Source organism: Enhydra lutris, unplaced genomic scaffold (genome assembly GCF_002288905.1).
Source record: "Enhydra lutris kenyoni isolate GAN:26980312 unplaced genomic scaffold, ASM228890v2 scaffoldscaffold9, whole genome shotgun sequence".
Taxonomy (NCBI): domain Eukaryota; kingdom Metazoa; phylum Chordata; class Mammalia; order Carnivora; family Mustelidae; genus Enhydra; species Enhydra lutris.
In genome coordinates this window covers 12,833,702-12,852,084 of record NW_019154093.1, presented here as the reverse complement: position 1 = coordinate 12,852,084, position 18,383 = coordinate 12,833,702, and the positions used below count along the sequence as shown (strand labels likewise).

General features: G+C 39.2%; 1 protein-coding gene across 1 annotated transcript in view; it reads right to left on the bottom strand.

Annotated features, from left to right (window-relative positions):
* Window positions 1-12,036, bottom strand: part of LOC111143216 (coiled-coil domain containing 30) — a 104,915-nt gene extending 92,879 nt beyond the window's left edge. The window contains exons 1-4 of the mRNA XM_022496786.1: window positions 12,019-12,036; window positions 9,154-9,274; window positions 5,351-5,544; window positions 1,203-1,292 (exon numbers count right to left, since the gene is read on the bottom strand). Coding sequence (XP_022352494.1) covers window positions 1,203-1,292; window positions 5,351-5,544; window positions 9,154-9,274; window positions 12,019-12,036 — 423 coding nt within the window. The remainder of the gene's footprint in view (window positions 1-1,202; window positions 1,293-5,350; window positions 5,545-9,153; window positions 9,275-12,018) is intronic.
* Window positions 12,037-18,383: the final 6,347 nt, after the last annotated feature.

Here is an 18,383-nt window from a genome sequence, read left to right as displayed (position 1 = left end):
ATAGAAATTTTATCATAAAAGTGAGTATCATCTGGCGAAAAAGAGAAAAAAACTCTTCATGTGTATGGCCCATTAAATACAGTTTACAAAATGTTTTCACATGGAATATTTCATTAAATGTCAAGGTATGCACACACTCAAATCATGTTTACAGCTCCTTTTCTGCAATTATTTTCAAAGCATTTTAAAAGTTAAGAAATTCAGTCTCAATTATATCTTGCTTTTGATCCCCCAAATATGTATTAATTTATATAATTATCATACAAATATTTCTAAAAGACAAGAAGACAACCAAAATACCATCTGCATAACAAAACCACTTCTAGCACATCGGTATAAATCCTTGCAGTATTTTTTATTTGTATACATTTTCACATAGTCATAATCCTAATCTCTGTACTTCTCTTTTTCATTTAACATTATATGAGAAACATTCCCACAAAAATTGTACAGATTTTGTAATGATAATTTTTAAAGGCTATATAATGTTCTGTAGTGGGTGTCACATGATTTATATAATCATTTAAACATTTGGTAGTTTCCAATTTTTGCTATCTAAAATAATACTATGATATACAGTTTTATCCTTATACATTTATCTTGGGTTACTTCCTGTGGTTAAATTCCTAGCATATACTTTATTTGCTGGATTTAGCACGTAATAACATTTCCCCAGAGCAAAAAATTTAATTCCATGAAGAGAATTGGTTATACTTAAAATAATGTGCTATATATATTAAAGGACTATCCAAAATAAAGGACTCCAAACATATTTGGGAAGGATTTTCCCAAAGTGATTTTTCAAAGGATATAACACACACTGATTTTAAATTTTTATACATTCAAAAAAAATCAGCTATTTATTTTTTCTTCCCAAATCTTTGTGATGTATTTATACATTTATGTACAATTCTATAATCTTCACAGCATGGATTTATATTTTAATATATTCAAACAAAATACTTGTTAAAAGCTAATGTGTTAGAGGGGAGTCGGGAGAGGGTGGTGGGGTTATGGACTTTGGGGAGGGTATGTGCGATGGTGAGTGCTGTGAAGTGTGTAAACCTGGCAATTCACAAACCTGTACCCAGGGGCTAATAATACATTATATGTTTATATGAAAAAAAAAAAGCTAATGTGTAATTAGCTGCTATTACTAATCAAAGGATTCTTTTTTCTTTTCTTTTTTTTTTTTTTTTTACCTCACTCAGAGTTTTTCCAGGCTGCCACACAGGTACCTGATATTTCTCATGTTCTCTTTGCAGAGGCTGATGAATTTGCTCAAATTTCTCCTAAATAAATAATGAGATAAATGAAACTTACATCAGTCAGTCTTCATAAATGTCATTTAAATTTTTTTTTAAAAAGCAAAAAAAAAAAGAGAGCACAGTCCAATCCATTTTATGAGCTTAGGCAATGCATTTTCAATGAGACAATATCACACCCAAGGGAATGAAAATTGGTTCCTATGGGGACAAAAAAAATCTTACTCTTTTTATGTACAAAGCATGATATGCCTACAGTACACAGAACTCTACAGTAATGTTAAAATTTCATGGGGGAGTGATTGGGAAAAATTATCTAAAAAGTGTCATTATAGAGGCAATAATGAAAAATGATTGGCTAACACTGGCTAGCCAAACCTTGAGATTAAAACCCAACAGGGGCACCTGGGTGGCTCAGTGGGTTAAAGCCTCTGCCTTTGGCTCAGGTCATGGTCCCAGGGTCCTGGGATCGAGCCCAGCATCGGGCTCTCTGCTCCACAGGGAGCCTGCTTCCCCCTCTCTTTGCCTGTCTCTCTGCCTACTTGTGATCTCTGTCTGTCAAATAAATAAATAAAATCTTTAAAAAAAAACAAAAAAAAAACAAAACCCAACAAAGATAACAGGGGAAAGAAAAATCACAGGGCAATCTTCTTATTCATAAACGTAGATTAAAAATCATAAACAAAATTTTATCAAAAATAATCTTATAATATCTAGAAAGGATAACATATCATGAACAAGTTGGATTCGTCCCAGCAATGCAACAACAGGTTTAACGTTAGAAAAACAAATCAATGAAATTCTCTCATTTACAGATTCAAGTTCTAAATTATTTCATAATCGATGGCTACAAAAAAACAGTTTATAATATTCACCACTGGTTCCTAATAAAAGCTCTTAGCAAACTAGGAATAAGAGGGTAAATAATAAATAATAAATAAACACTACCATTTGAAACAAAACCTTCAGCAAACATCATACATAATAGTGAATCACTAAATGCTTTCTCCAATATTAATAACAAAATGATAAAGCTAGATCATACTAATAATAATACTAACTTCAAGATAACAGTAAAGAACCTAGCCAATATAAGGCAAGAAAAAGAACTAAAAGCGGGGCGCCTGGGTGGCTCAGTGGGTTAAGCCTCTGCCTTCGGCTCGGGTCATGGTCCCAGGGTCCTGGGATTGAGCCCCACATCGGGCTCTCTGCTCCTCGGGGAGCCTGCTTCCTCCTCTCCCTCTGCCTACTTGTGAGCTCTGTCTGTCAAATAAATAAAATCTTAAAAAAAAAAAAAGAACTAAAAGGAATAAGGACTGAAAAGGAAGAAACAAAAGTATCATTATTCTCAGATAATATCATTGTATAGGTAGAAAATATTTTAATTCGTCAAAAAAATTATTAGAATGAATAAGAGGGGTGCCTGTTTGGCTCAGTCAGTAAACACATGACTCTTTTTTTTTTTTTTAAAGATTTTATTTATTTATTTGTCAGAGAGAGAGAGAGGGAGAGAGCGAGCACAGGCAGACAGAATGGCAGGCAGAGGCAGAGGGAGAAGCAGGTTCCCTGACGAGCAAGGAGCCTGATGTGGGACTCGATCCCAGGACGCTGGGATCATGACCTGAGCCGAAGGCAGCTGCTTAACCAACTGAGCCACCCAGGCGTCCCAACACATGACTCTTGACCTCAGGGTTGTGAGTTTAAGCCCCACATTTGGTGTGGAGCCTACTTAAAAAAATAAATAAATAAAAATAAAGAGCAAAAATAAATTTAAAATATTTATTATTTACTTATTTTATAAATAAATATGTAAAATGAATAGGAAGTTTTAGCAACAATGTTAAGTGTTGGTCATTATATAAAATAATTATACTTTTAAATACCAGCAATAGATAGTTAGAAAATTAAATCCTTTTTAAAAAGATAGCTTAATAGCATCCAAAAATATGAAATACCTAGGAATAAATGTTAACAACAAGTGTAAGATTTTGTGGGGAAAATCATAAAACTTTACTTATATACATGAAAAAATATATGGATATTCTATGATCACAGATCACATCAATATTTTAAGATAGCAAATTCCTCTTTTTTTTTTTTAAGATTTTATTTGTTTATTTGACGGAAAGAGAGAGATCACAAGTAGGCAGAGAGGCAGGCAGAGGCGGGTGGGGGGAAGCAGGCTCCCCGCTGAGCAGAGAGCCCAATGCGGGCTCAATCCCAGGACGCTGAGATCATGACCCAAGCTGAAGGTGACCCAAGCCCAAGGCAGAGAGGCCCAACACACTGAACCACCCAGTGCCCCTCCTCTTTTTTTTTTTTTTTTTTAAGATTTTATTTATTTATTTGTCAGAGAGAGAGAGCACAAGCAGAGGGAACAGCAGGCAGAGGGAGAAGCAGGCTCCCCACTGAGCAAAGAGCCCCGTTTGAGACTCGATCCCAGGACCCTGGGATCATGACCCGAGCGAAAGGCAGACGCCCAACCGACTTAGCCACCTAGGAGTCCTGATAGTAAATTCCTCTTAAACTGATTCAATACAACCAAAAACCAAAATCCCAGATTTTGTAATAACATGAATCAGAATGTTACTCTTTCCTCTTAAAATTATTTAGTGTGACTCTCCAGACCATCTATAACAAAGTCCATCAAATGTTTTTATGCCTTAGGGCACCTGGCTGCCTCAGAAGGTTTGTAGCCAGCAGCTCTTGATCCTGGCGTTGTAGGTTCAAGCTCCATGCTGGGTTTAGAGATTACTGAAAAATAAAATCTTAAAAAAAAGAAAAAAGTGTTTATGCCCCTAGTATGGTTCAGGAACATTGCTGGGTGCTGAGTCCAAACTTTAGCTTAGCATATGAATCTCACCATGATGTGGTTCCTGAAAATATCTCCAGCCACATTTTTCAGCATTTACTCACATTAACCAGTCTGTGATATATACTGTTTCCTCTGCCAGGAATGCCTTTCCTAGCTTCTTTATCTAGCTAACACATACTCAGTTTTCAAAATACTACTCAACATCTCCTCTGGAAGGCTTTTCAGTTCCCTGACCCATTACATCTGACTCAGACCCTCCTCTGAGTTTCTCGAACCTTCTAGGCCTTCCTTTATCAAGGGACTTTACACACTGAACTATAATCACTGGCTTTTTTCTTTTCTCCATTAGCTTGTAAGCTTGCAAGTCCAAATCATGTCTAACTCGACTGTGTTTCTACATTCGCTGGCACAGAGCCTGGCACATGGAAAGTTCTCAATAAACAATAACAATAATGCTAATTAATACTCCGGTTTCTCTTCAGATGGCATAAATTTTTCACCTTTTACTACAGATTTCTGTGGAGGAAAAAAAACCCCACAATAATGCTAATTAATGTGTGAGGTACTATTTGAGAGCCTTATATATGTTATTTCATTTTCATGAGAGCCTTGTGGAGTAGTTGAGTCAATCCCAGATTTTATAGATGAGAAAATCAACGCTCACAAAAGTTAACTAACTTGCTCAAGTTCATACCAAGAACAAGTGGCAGAGAAATCCATCCAAAAATGAAACCTATATACTCGCGGTGCCTTGGCAAAGTCGGTTGAGTGGACAGCTCTTGGCTTTGGTTCAGGTCAGGACCCTTAGATCGAGCCCCACATCTGGCTCCAGGGCATGCAGGAAGTTTGCTTCAGAATTCTCTCCCTCTCTCTCTGCCCCTCCCCCACTCACTTGGACAAGTACTTTCTCTCTCAAATAAATAAGTAAATCTGTAAAAAAAAAAAAAATACCAACTTACTGAAGCATTATTAAAACTGGCTTCCTAGGGGCACCTGGGTGGCTCAGTGGGTTAAGCCTCTGCCTTCAGCTCAGGTCATGATCCCAGGGTCCTGGGATCGAGCCCCGCATCAGGCTCTCTGCTCAGTGGGGAGCCTGCCTCCCCCTCTCTCTCTGCCTACTTGTGATCTCTGTCTGTCAAATAAATAAATAAAATTTAAAAAAAAAAAACTGGCTTCCTAATAATTTAATGAATGAATGATTAAAGAAACAAACAAACAAATAAAAAACTGGCCTGACTCTTATTCAATTATCTAGTTAATTTCAGAATACCTGGGCAAGTCCTTTCTGTAGGTTACTGGTCATACATCTTTGTGACTCTGGTTTGGGGCTCCCAGTTTCCAGTTTCCTCAAGAGTGTACTTCTTTCTACCAATAAGTATATAATCTGTTCACTGGGGCTGCTCAGAGCTATTTCAGATAAGCCCTCTTTATACAACATTTCTTCAATCTCTTTTATTCGCACTTCTGTTAGGAAGAAATAACAGAAACAAAGCTGTTAAAAGAAATGCTGGCAAATAATTGCTGTTATAAAATGTTAAATGTGTTCTTAATGAAATAGCAAGTTAATTTTTAAAAAATCAGCTATATTGCTACTACCACTCTTCTGCCCATCCCTTCAGGGCGTCTGCAAACTTTCAGAAAAGAAAATAACCAAAAAAGTAGTGGAAAAGGGTTCTCAAAAGCAGTAAATATTCTTAATGTTATATAACTTTAAATATTGATGTTTTGTTGAGTGCTTACTATGTGCTAGGTATTATACCAAGCACTTAAGATAAATTTATGTCATCTAATCTGTGCAACAATTCACTGAGGTAGGAAACATGATTATCCTTTATGAGACAAGGATGTAGGCACCAACAAGCCAACCAATTTGTGTAAGGTTACTTAACTAGTCCTGCCAAAATTCTTGGTGATTTCAATATTCAGGTAGATTATTCTAGTGCCCTGGCTTCTCAGTCTCGCCAACTAACTTCCAAAGATTGAGTCCTCCACCCCATCTCAGTCCCTACTCCACAGTAATTCTCTAGACCTTGCTGTTAGCAGCAACTCCCCAGTCTCAATTTCAAGCATCCCAGTCTCCAATCACCATTTCCTATATACTTCGTCTAGTAGCTAGATGTCAACAAGTTTTTGACTATACTGACAACTATAATCCACTAACTTTAAACCCTTTTCAATGTTCCTTATCCCACTCCCATTCCCATTTACTTTCTTAGATTCATCTAAGCAATTCATCATCATAATCACCTCCCCCCTTGAAAACATACACATGCCCCTCTTTCCTTCCATTATTCTTGGCTGACAGAACTCTAGCCCGCAAACCAACCCTTCACCTCTCCTGCCCCTCACTCCAGAAGCAAAGTGTAGCTGGAGAAAACTGCACAGCCAGTGCTGATTGATTTCACCTAAATTCGTGTCTACTCACCTCAAGTGGGTCCTTATTGTCCGCCAATCCTCCCACAGGTCCCTGGAATTCTCTCTCTCATTTTCCAGCGATCTAGACTATTATTTGATTCCTCTCTCTCCTCCAGTCTCCAACGCCTCCTTCCCCATCCTCACTCTCAGCTGAATACCCCCTTCTTATTTCACTGAGAAAAAAGCAGCACTCCAGCTTCCACAAACTCTCCTTAACAAATCTGCCAATTCCCACATACTCTTCCCTCTTGTGAGATTTAACAAACTATCCTTGCTCCTAAGGCCACACTCTCCCCTTGTGTGCTGGATCCCATTCCCACTTCCATTCCCACTTATCTCAAAGACAACATGCTTTCATCATGTCTCTCTGGGACACCACACACTGTTGGTTTTCCTCCTGTCATGCATGCCACTCCTTCTCAGACTTCTTGGCTAATTTCTCACCTTTCCAACCTCTATAAACATAGAAATGCCCAGGGCCCAGTCTTCTTTTCATTCCCCAGGTAATCGCCTATCGTCCCAAGGCTTTAAGTGTTGGCTATTTGCTGATGACTCTCAGATTCACTGCTCTAGCATGCAGTGCCTTCCAAACATACAACATTGTGTACTTGACATTTCCACTGGGATGTCTAATACATGCATCTAAAGGTACATGTCCAAAAGCAAATTCTTTACTGTCTTTCCCAAATGTCTTCCCATAGCCTCCTTAACCTAAGTAGCTGTAACTCTAATATTCCAACTGCTCAGGCCAGAAAGCATTGGGTCACCAATGATTTCTCCCCTTTTCTCCGACCCAACATTAAATTCATTACAAATCATATTATTTCTACCTTCAAAAAATACTGTTTAATTATATAAGCATTTCTCAAGTGATTAAGTTTGATGCTCCTAAAATAAACTTGTATTTTGCAAACTGCTCACTAAAAGTAATGAAGCTTATTGAAAACCCAGATTTGTACAGACAATTCTAAATTTCTGTCATTGTGCAATGAGAGTGCTATAAAAACACCGACAATCCTAATAATTACACTGGTACACTTAAAGAGATATATCAAATTCCTAAAAAATAAATACTATAGTAAATATAGGACTTTTGTCTTTCTTTAAAAACTCAGACTTGCTATAAAGGTGAGCTCAAAGAGCTGAGTCTGCGGAGTTATGGAAACAAAGCCAAAGGCACAAAGATTAGGGCTACCTTTGCAATAAGCACTTCCCAGGAGAAACATGTGGCCGAACTGAGTCCCAGAGAAGAATGTGGGACAAATGAACTTCATGTATGAACTCCAAGCCTTGCTGATTAGCTCAAATCATTAACATGCTGGGGTACACTGTATATGAACTTCTGCATTAAAATGACATTAATTCAGGGGAGCCTGGGTGGCTCAGTCCTTAAGCATCTATCTGCCTTTGGCCCAGGTCCTGATCCCAGGATCCTGGGATGGAACCCCGTGTTGCGCTCCCTGCTCTGTAAGAGACCTGCTTCTCCCTCTTTCACTCCCCTTGCTTGTGTTCCCTCTCTCATTGTGTATGTGTGTGTGTGTGTGTGTGTGTGTGTGTGTGTCTCTGTCAAATAAATAAATAAATAAATAATTTTTTTTTAAATAATCTTTAAAAATAAATAAATAAATAACAATAAAATGACATAATTCCCCTATTTACCAATCCTTCATAAACTAATTCATACTGGCAGCAGGACACAAAGTATCTTCCATTTCTCACAGAATGGCAGATTAGGGCCCTGAACAACCCTTTTGCTGAGAATAACTAAGAATGCCAGAAGAAATTTGAAAACTCTTAAAAATGCAACCACCATACAGACAAAAATAGAATGCAAACTTTTAAACCAGCAGAAGAAAACTCCGTATATTCAGTGGAAAAGAAGACAGGAAAATCAATGAAACAAGAGTGCAGTACATATGAAATAGGTCCTATGCTTAACTCAACCTTTCCAAACCTGATATTCAAAATAAAGAAAAAACTTCCATCAGCAGAATATTAGAATATTCTAAAGGGGTCCTATCCATGTTCTCCCTTGCAGCTTTGTAGTACTTAATAAATATTTCCTGAGTCCTTAATATGCTAGGCGCTTTACAAGGCAGGTGCTGTGGGAAACCCAGAAACTACTAAGACCAGGGCATGATCTCTGCCCCAGTGGAGCTGACACAGGTCACTGTGACACAGTGTGTTAAGTGCTAGAATAGACATTGGAGGAAATAACCATCTTGTCCTCTCTCACACACATTCCCGGCTATTTCAGAACAGTTAGTTTAAAAAGACCAGGCACGTGGCGCCTGGGTGGCTCAGTGGGTTAAGCCTCTGCCTTCAGCTCAGGTCATGAGCTCAGGGTCCTGGGATCGAGCCCCGTGCTGGGCTCCCTGCTCAGCAGGGAGCCTGCTTCCCTTCCTCTCTCTCTCTCCCTGCCTCTCTGCCTACTTGTGATCTCTGTCTGTCAAATAAATAAATAAAAATCTTTAAAAAAAAAGACCAGGCAGAAAATACACTCAAACAGGATAAGTACTTTTCTTGGAGTGGAAGATTATAATTTTCCCCCTTCCTTTTACTTTTATACATTTCCCAAATTTCTATAATTGTCACATGTTCTTTCTAGAAGTAGAAAAAAAAAATAAGCTTCACACTGTTAACAAAAGGGAAACATACCCTGTTTCAGTTGGAGCTCTTTAACCACATTTCTAAGCTCTTTGTTTTCCTCTTCACAACTGTGAGACGATGCTTCTCTTTCCTCTGTTAAGTTATGGACATGGTTTACATACTTTTCCACCTAAAAAGAAAATAATACATTTTTTCTTACTCTTAGTCCGTGATTCACCCAGTAACCCATATCAAATCTATGAAGTGAAAGAATCGTTGAGAGATCACCAAACGATCCTGTCTATAATCTAAGAAATAAACAGAAACTTGGCTTTCCTTAAGTGTGAGACTCCCTCCCTAAACTTCCTTCCAGCCGTTTCATTTTATCAGACACTGTTACCCATAGATATGATGACACAGCTTTACAAATTTCTGGGACAGTCACAATCTCTAATTTTTTTTTCCATTAACTTGCCAGGTTTCAAATCAAGTCTCCTTATCTACGGTATAGGCAATATAGCGTGATACCCACAAACAGAGAAAAATCTCCACAATAATTGTTTACCGTCCTGTGCTAACAATGATGATTAAGATGTCTGAAATGTTAATAGAATATTGTACTAAAATACGGGGTATTTTTAAAAATAGCTTTTGGTTAATATGGTAACTTCATAAAAGGCACTTTTATGTGGCTCATAATAATAGATTAAAAGCTAGCTTAATGCCCCAGGCACTGTATTAAGGACATCAAATATTTCATTTTCACCACAATCCTCTGAGACTGTTATCCTCCCACTTTATAGGGGAAGAAGCAGGCTGTTAAGAGGCCAAGAAATTTGCACTGTCATGCAGAAAATAAGGAGAGGAGCTAGACTTCACACTCAGCAGGGCTACACCCAGAGGCTAAGCTCTTACCTATCTGTGAAATTGCTTAAAAGTAGACTAACATGGGGTGCCCGGGTGGCTCAGTGGGTTAAGCCTCTGCCTTCCGCTCAGGTCATGATCACAGGGTCCTGGGATCGAGCCCCGCATCGGACTCTCTGCTCAGCAGGAAGCCTGCTTCCCCCTCTCTCTCTCTGCCTAGTCTCTGCCTGCTTGTGATCTCTCTCTGTCAAATAAATGTTTTTTTAAAATCTTTAAAAAAAAAAAGTATGCTAACAAAGTAATTGCATTTTGCTGAATTGTGTTGAAATCTATTGCACAACCCCTCATAAAATGAACAAAGAGCTGAATGGTATATAGCAGAAGTAACTCGGCACTGCCACCCAAGTTCATAACTTCCTGCTAATCTTCAGTTTCTTTCTCTTCAAAATGGCAGGAACAATAACACCTATTTCTAATAATTAACAGCTGTAATTGATTGAATATCTGCTAGGAGTCAAGCACCTGTGCGTGAAATGTTTTATGGACCTTAACCTGTGTAAACCTCACACATCTCTTTGAAGAGGTAATCATCCCCATCTTACCTATGAGGAATGTCAAGTTCAAAGAAGTTAACTAACTTGCCCAAGGCTACACAGAAAGACAGTACTAAAGGCAATTTTTCACATCCATTTGCCTAATGTTAAAGTTCATGGTTTATTATGTTGTCCTGCTTTTGTTCTAAAGGAGCTGCATTCTTCTTTAAGAGTTTGGAAATCACACTGTCCTCTAAAAGTTAAATTTAAACATCAGTAAGTTGCCTATCTGAGCTGAGATGCTGAAACACAACAGAATGATTTCTAAGCAACTTGAGAGAATTTCTTAACTCATTTAAAGAAAGAATATGTAAAAAAAAGTAGGTTACCCAGTATTGGAAACACCAAAAGAGTGATAAGAAAGTCAAAAGATGTTACTATCTACTCCTCTAAGGGCTAGCTAGATACCCTGCCACGTTCTAGTCTATAAAAGGTCCAGAAATAAAGGCAGGTATAGAGAGACCTATTGTGGAAATCAGGCCATCTCAGTCAGTGCTATAAAAATTAGAACCAAGATGCCCTTCAACAGATGAATGGATAAGGAAGATGTGGTCCATATACATTATGGAGTATTATGCCTCCATCAGAAAGGATGAATACCCAACTTTTGTATCAACATGGATGGGACTGGAAGAGATTATGCTGAGTGAAATAAGTCAAGCAGAGAGAGTCAATTATCATATGGTTTCACTTATTTGTGGAGCGTAACAAATAACATGGAGGACAAGGGGAGATGGAGAGGAGAAGGGAGTTGAGGGAAATTGGAAGGGGAGGTGAACCATGAGAGACTATGGACTCTGAAAAACAACCTGAGGGTTTTGAAGGGGCGGGGGGTGGGAGGTTGGGGGAGCCAGCTGGTGGGTATTACGGAGGGCACGTATTGCATGGAGCACTTGGTGTGGTGCAAAAACAATGAATACTGTTACGCTGAAAAGAAATTAAAAAAAATTAGAATATTTGTTCCGCAAGTAAACATCTGTAATGCAGTGTACCTGTAGAGAAAGAATCCATCAGCCACAGGACATGCATGTCTGGTTCTTGTGGCAATTACATTTCCTTTTGCCCACTAGTAAGCTGGTATCTATTTTTTCACAAACATCTCTGTGAGTGTAGTTAATATAAGGTCACCTTTGAGAAACAGATCCGCTGACTAATCAGGTTTCCAAGCCCGCAAGTGACAAGCAAGAGAGTCAGCTAAAGGGTGGGTTATTGAAACAGGATGAATTTACAAAGATAATGAAAACCACCTTGAGCAGACCCCTTTGGATGTCCAACCAGTCATCTCTTGGTAACATCTTGTACATCTCTACAGGAAATGGATACAGACTATTGGAACAATTTAGGGAAAAAAAAGTACATACAAGTGCTTTTGCAAACTACACAGTAATATTCAGATGTTGGTTTTTAACATGTCGGTTTAATGAAGGACAATGAACAAAACCACAGTATCTTAAAACTTTATGTGATTAGTTCTTACTTCTTCCATTTCTTCCATGTGCTTCGCTGTTAGCTCTTCTAAATTTCTGGTAGCAGTGCTCAGCCTGTCTTCACTGTTCTGAAATAAGCACGAAATAAAATAGAGTGGTTCTTCTGTAGCAACAAGGGATTCAACCGCTTCTTTCTCAAGATGTTGAAATACATATTCTGTCTGAACTTCTCCCTTGGTAAAAGAGATAGTGTATGTGTATGTACATACATGCATACAACACACATACACACAACTGAGCACACAAGAAAGCTGACATGCATGTATACCTAGAGTTAGACTCTGTACAAAGTAGTTTAGTTCTCCTGTTAATTAACGGGTATCTTATCCAGTTATGATGGACATTTACATGAATATCCAATAACACAAAGAAAATTAAAATTTCGAACAGCTTCATAACATCTTCTAAAATAAGAAATGATGAAATTATATATAATGCAAATGTGTATTTTTAAAAAATACAAGCTTTTGGGGCACCTGGGTGGCTCAGTGGGTTAAAGCCTCTGCCTTCGGCTCAGGTCATGATCCCAGGGTCCTGGGATCGAGCCCCGCATCGGGCTCTCTCCTTGGTGGGGAGCCTGCTTCCTCCTCTCTCTCTGCCTGCCTCTCTGCCTACTTGTGATCTCTGTCTGTCAAATGAATAAAAATCTTAAAAAAAAAAAATACAAGCTTTTCTGTATGCCCAGTTCTGAAGTTTGCAATTTAGTAATCAGAAAATTGCCCAAGGGCCCCTTGAAAAGTTATAAATTCCAAAGAAGTTTTTTTCCCCCTCAGTTGAATTTGAGAGATAAAAGGACTCCTCTGGAAACTAGAGAGCTCACTGATTCTGTACTATCAAGGGATTACTGTACTCACTAAATATGGCTTAAAATTTCTGGTGACTTTCAAATCATTCAGTTCTCTTCCAGAACTTCTTGATATAAGCCTGTCATCAATATTATCTTCAGTTCTTTAAGCTACAAAAGAGCTTACACTATAATGGTAGGTGAAAGATAAATTTCTGATTGAAGTTTTATCTGTGTTTCTCTGTTACTAGAATCTCTAGCTGTGACTAGGACTCGCTGTTATAATCAAACATAGCTTTTTTTTTTTTTTTACAAGATTTTGATTATTTATTTGGGAGAGAGAGAGAGAGCACAAGCAGGGGGAGGAACAAGGGGTGGGGGAGTAAGCAGACTCCTCACTGAGCAGGGAGCACAACTTGGGGCTCGACCCCAGGACTCCAGGATCATGACCTGAGCTGAAGGCAGACGCTTAACCGACCAAACCACCCAGGCGCCCCCAGATACAACTTTTAATGAAGTTAATCTGACCAAATTATAGTGATCTGCGTAATTATTACTGTACTGCAGATAGTCCACACAAACTATACTGTTTTGCTTTCTTCATTATTTGTATTATTTTTCTCCTTTCTTGCTAAATTTTTCAATGTTATTTTCACATCAGCAGTTTAAGTGGACAATATATAGAATTCTAATTATCATCTGAATCTCACGCTGAAAGAAAAAAGGATTCAGGTCTGAATCTTAGTACCCCATGTGTTCGCCTCATGACTTAGAGCTAAAATTATTCTTGTGCTCCTCACCTCACTTCCATCATCTGGTCCCCACTCGTATTTTCCTTCTCCCTTTTTAAGGCTGAATATGATTCCGGTGCGTGGATGGGTGCATGTGTGAGCGTGTCTGTATGTGTGTGTGTGTGTGTGTGTATCACATTTTGTTTATTCATTCATTGGTTCATGGACAGTTGAGCTATTTCTACTTTTCAGCTGGTGTGCATGAACACTGTTGTGAACACAGGCTACAGGTATCTGTTTAAGCCCCTGCTTTCAGTTGTTTGGGGTATATGCCTAAACTAGATTGCTGTCTGTTGCTGTCCTATAACTCTGTTTAACAAATCTTTGAGGAGCTGCCCTACTGTTTTCCAAACCAGCTGCACCATTTTATGTTCCTACCACACAATGCTAGGGTTCCATTGTCATATCTTTGCCAATACTTGTTATATTTGTTTTATACATATAACAAAGCCATACTGATGGGGCTGAAGTGACTGTTCTCTTAAACTGTGCTTATTCTACAATGACAGTGAGACCTCAGTCCCTCCACCATTACATCTCTCAAACTACCAGTTACTTTTGGCTTTTCCCCTCAAGCCTGGAGCCAACAGCTGATCACTGCAATCTGTCATCAAAATCACCAGTTATCTTGCCCCTCGAACCACCTTCCCTGAAAATCCCAGCCCTGGAAAAGTTTGACCATTTAACTGTTCTTTATCTATTTTAATTTGCTGAGGCCTGGTAGAGAAAAATAAAACAAGAGAGCAGACTAGAGGCACTACAAATTCATGGTCTGCAACCTGAGCCAAGCTTCTGTCTTGCTAGATTAGTCCATGCATTCTTTGCCAGATTCTGCTACCATTTCACTTGGCAACTACTCAGAACTTCCATCTCTCCCATCAATCTTCAACCACTCTCACCTCTCCCCTCTTTTCAGATGACATTGTCTCCCACAGCACTAGTAAAACCAAAGTCATCATAAAACTCTGTCAGCTTCTATACCAAGGTATTAGCCTTTATCTTGAGAGACTGAGAGACCTTGTTCTCTTTCTCTGCTCAGTGGAGGAGACTTCCATCCTCCTGATCAAATCAAGTCTCTTCACCTGTGTTCGAGATCCCATCCCATACTGGTTCTTCAAGGAAGTTTCTTTTCTTTTCTTTATACTCATCATCTCCCTCACTACTGATCTCTTGCCCTTCACTCAAGATGCTTCTGGCCTTGGGCTGCCTGCATGGCTCAGTCGGTTAAGTGTCAGACTCCTGATTTCGGCTCAGGTCATGATCTCAGGGTCGTGAGATCGAGCCCTGAGTCGGGCTCCATGCTTGATGTAGAGCCTAATTAAGATTCTCTCTCCCGGGGCTCCTGGGTGGCTCAGTGGGTTAAAGCCTCTGCCTTCGGCTCGGGTCATGATCCCAGGGTCCTGGGATCAAGCCCCATGTTGGGCTCTCTGCTCAGCAGGGAGCCTGCTTCCTCCTCTCTCTCTGCCTCTCTACCTACTTGTGATCTCTGTCTGTCAAATAAATAAATAAAATCTTAAAAAAAAAAAAAGATTCTCTCTTCCTCTCTCTCTGCCCTTCCCCACACAGGCTCTCACCCTTTCTCTCTCAAAAATAAGGGATGTTTTTGGTCTTAAAAATAAAGATACAAAAATAACCCTCCTTTAACCCCACCACATTTCTCTGAAGCTACTGTCCTCTTTCCAAATTGTCTTCCCCTCCCCTCCTCAACTGCATTTTGACTTCTGTTCTTACCACTATACTCAAAATGTCAGTTACCAATAACTCCCAAAATGCCAATCAAACTGGACATGGTTCTGTAATTTTTATATATGATCTCTCTGCACTACTCTCTTGAAAATGTTTCTTTGTTCTGGGTCATCACTTTCTCCTGTTTTTACTCTTACCTCTTTGGTCTTTTCTTCTCTCCGTTCTTCCTGGGCTCCTCTTCTTCCACAGCCCCTTGAGATGCTGCCATTCCTAAGAATCCTGACTTTGGCTCTCTGCCTTTCTCACCATCATGGTGATTAACAGCATGGATATAGGAGTCTGACATACCTTGGTTCAAACCCTGGCTCTGCCACTTTATAGCTTTGTGACTAAGCAAGTCACCTAACTTCTTTAAGCTTTTATCTACCCCCAAATAAAATGGATTAATAACAATGCCTACCTCATGGGGTTGTTAGGGTTAAATAATAATCCATCTTTGCTAAGCCCCAGCTCTATCTAGAAAAAAAAAAAAAATGGAAAGAAACAGAAACACACTGAAATTAGAACAAACACAAGTGCTAGTGGGAAAGACTGCCAGTTGTCCCCCAATATTTATTCTTCCCTTTTCCCGCAGCATAAGATAACTGGTTTCTTAAATGATCACACAGCCGCCTGCCTTACTGGAAGATACAGCCACGTGGCCTAAGTTCTGACCAATGGGGTTGTAAATGGAATTGTGCGCCACCTCTAGGAAGTGCCCTGAATGGAATGGGATCACTCTTCCTCACTACTTCCTCCATTCTACTGGCTGGAATACACATAAGATTGCTGAAGCTTGAGCAGCCATCCTGGATACATGGGGTAGAAGCAAACTGCCACAGATAATATACTATCATGAGAGAAGCAATCTTTGAGTCTCTGACGATTTCCCCACTGAGCAGGGAGTCTGCTTCTTCTTCTCCCTCTCCCTCTGCCTCTACCCCTGACTCGTGCTCACTCTCTCTCTCTCAAATAAAATCTTTTTTAAAAATCCATTATTTGAGGGGCGCCTGGGTGGCTCAGTGGATTAAGCTGCTGCCTTCAGCTCAGGTCATGATCCCAGAGTCCTGGGATTGAGCCCCGCATCGGGCTCTCTGCTCTGTGGGGAGCCTGCTTCCTCCTCTCTGCCTGCCTCTCGCCAACTTGTGATCTCTGTCTGTCAAATAAATAAATAAAATAAATCTTTTTTAAAAAATCCATTATTTGAATTATAAATGCTCTAACATCTAAACTGCACGTAAAATAACCCACATAACAAAGTACACACACAAACTATTCTCTCCAGACTAGATACTGAATAAATGCTCATTAACTATCTTAAAGTTTTTGCCCCCCCACCCCAACTTCCAGATGTAAAAAATGAGTTGGTAAAGTTGTCAAAACAAACTAAGACAGAGACAAAGAATTTTAAATGGAAAGAAGGTAAGGAGAATGGGCGCAGAGTCATTGTTTCTTGTTCTTATTTCCCTTACAGGTGCCCTCAAAGTACAATGAAGGAGCCAGGACCATATCTCGTGCTACAGCACATCTTTTGGCTCTGAGGAAAGGATAAGTTTTGGATCTCATGGTCTTACAGTGACATTAAGGAACAAAAGTAAATAGCATGGCCACAAAAACTGATATACCCAGACAGGCTGTTCACCTTAACCGTCTTTCTCCCTTCTACACAAATATAATTTTAAAATTATAGCCATCTTAAATATGAAACATGTTATACACAATTTTTTCCTTCTCAATTCCCAAGTAAAATGAGGAGGAAAATACTTTTCAAAAAACTGAAAGCAATGTAGCAATGTTTAAATGCTTAAAATATAAAATAAAGAAGAAAAGAAAGGCAAAAATGTACACTAGCATTACAGCTATGTAAAAATGTACACTCATGAGCAAGGGCTGACCCAGAACAGAAAATGAACTTGATATGTTGGGATAGGGTTTCTTAACCTCGGTGTCACTGACATTTGGGCTGGATCATTCTTGTTGTTGGGAGATGTTCTGTGCATAGCAGGATGTACTCTGCCAAGTGGATGCCAATAACATATCCCCAGCTGTGACAACCGGAAGTATCTCCATCCTTTGCCAAATGTCTCATGGGGAACAAGATCACCCCCTGAGTTTAGAGCCACTGTCCTAGGGTGAGAGGAAAGTTCTTAAAAAGTTACTTTTCAGTGCTGCCCTAATGATGTTTATTCAGTAAATACATACTGGAAGGGGAAAGGTAAGATCCTTAAAATACAGCACCCAACACTGTGCTTTTCAAAAGTTAGAATTTATCCATTAAATGTGAAAAATGGATAAAGTTTCAGAACTTTTTCTCTTCTTTTTTAAAGAATTTATTTATTTATTTATTTATTTATTTATTTAGAGTGTGAGCATTGAGAGGAGCAGAGGGAAAAGGAGAGAGAGAATCTCAAGCAGATACCACACTGATCTTGGAGCTTGATCTCAACACCCTGAGATCATGACCTCAGCCAAAATCAAGAGTCAGACGCCCAACCGACTGTGCCACCCAGGTATCCCTAGAACTTTTTTTCTTCTCCAGTCCATTATAGAAGAGAAAGCTGAAGACCCCAAAGTACCTGCTAAAAGTACATATCTTCAAAATAAGTTTACACTTAAACCTGAATACTGAAAAATAAATAGTGAGACTCAACGAGGAACACAAACTTTAAGACAAATTAAAGTTTTTCAACTAAAAGAAAACTGGACTGGCTCTAAATGGATCTCATTCTATTTTTTTAAGGTTCTATGTTCCAGTCTTTTTAGGACTATTAAGCCTGCTCCCTTGCCAAAAATATTTATTTTCAATCACTCCTCCTCATTGTTTCTGTTTCTTGGCTCAGGTCATAATGAATGTTTTCCCATTAAGAAACTGACATGAAGGGGCACCTGGGTGGCTCAGTGGGTTGGACAGACAACTCTTGATTTCCTCTCAGGTCTTGATCTCATGGTCCTGGGGGATCCCCATCCTCCCACTCAGTGATTGTCATTGTTTCTCCCACTCCCTCTGCCCCCTCCCCCATACATATGTGTACTCTCTCTAAAATGAATAAATAAA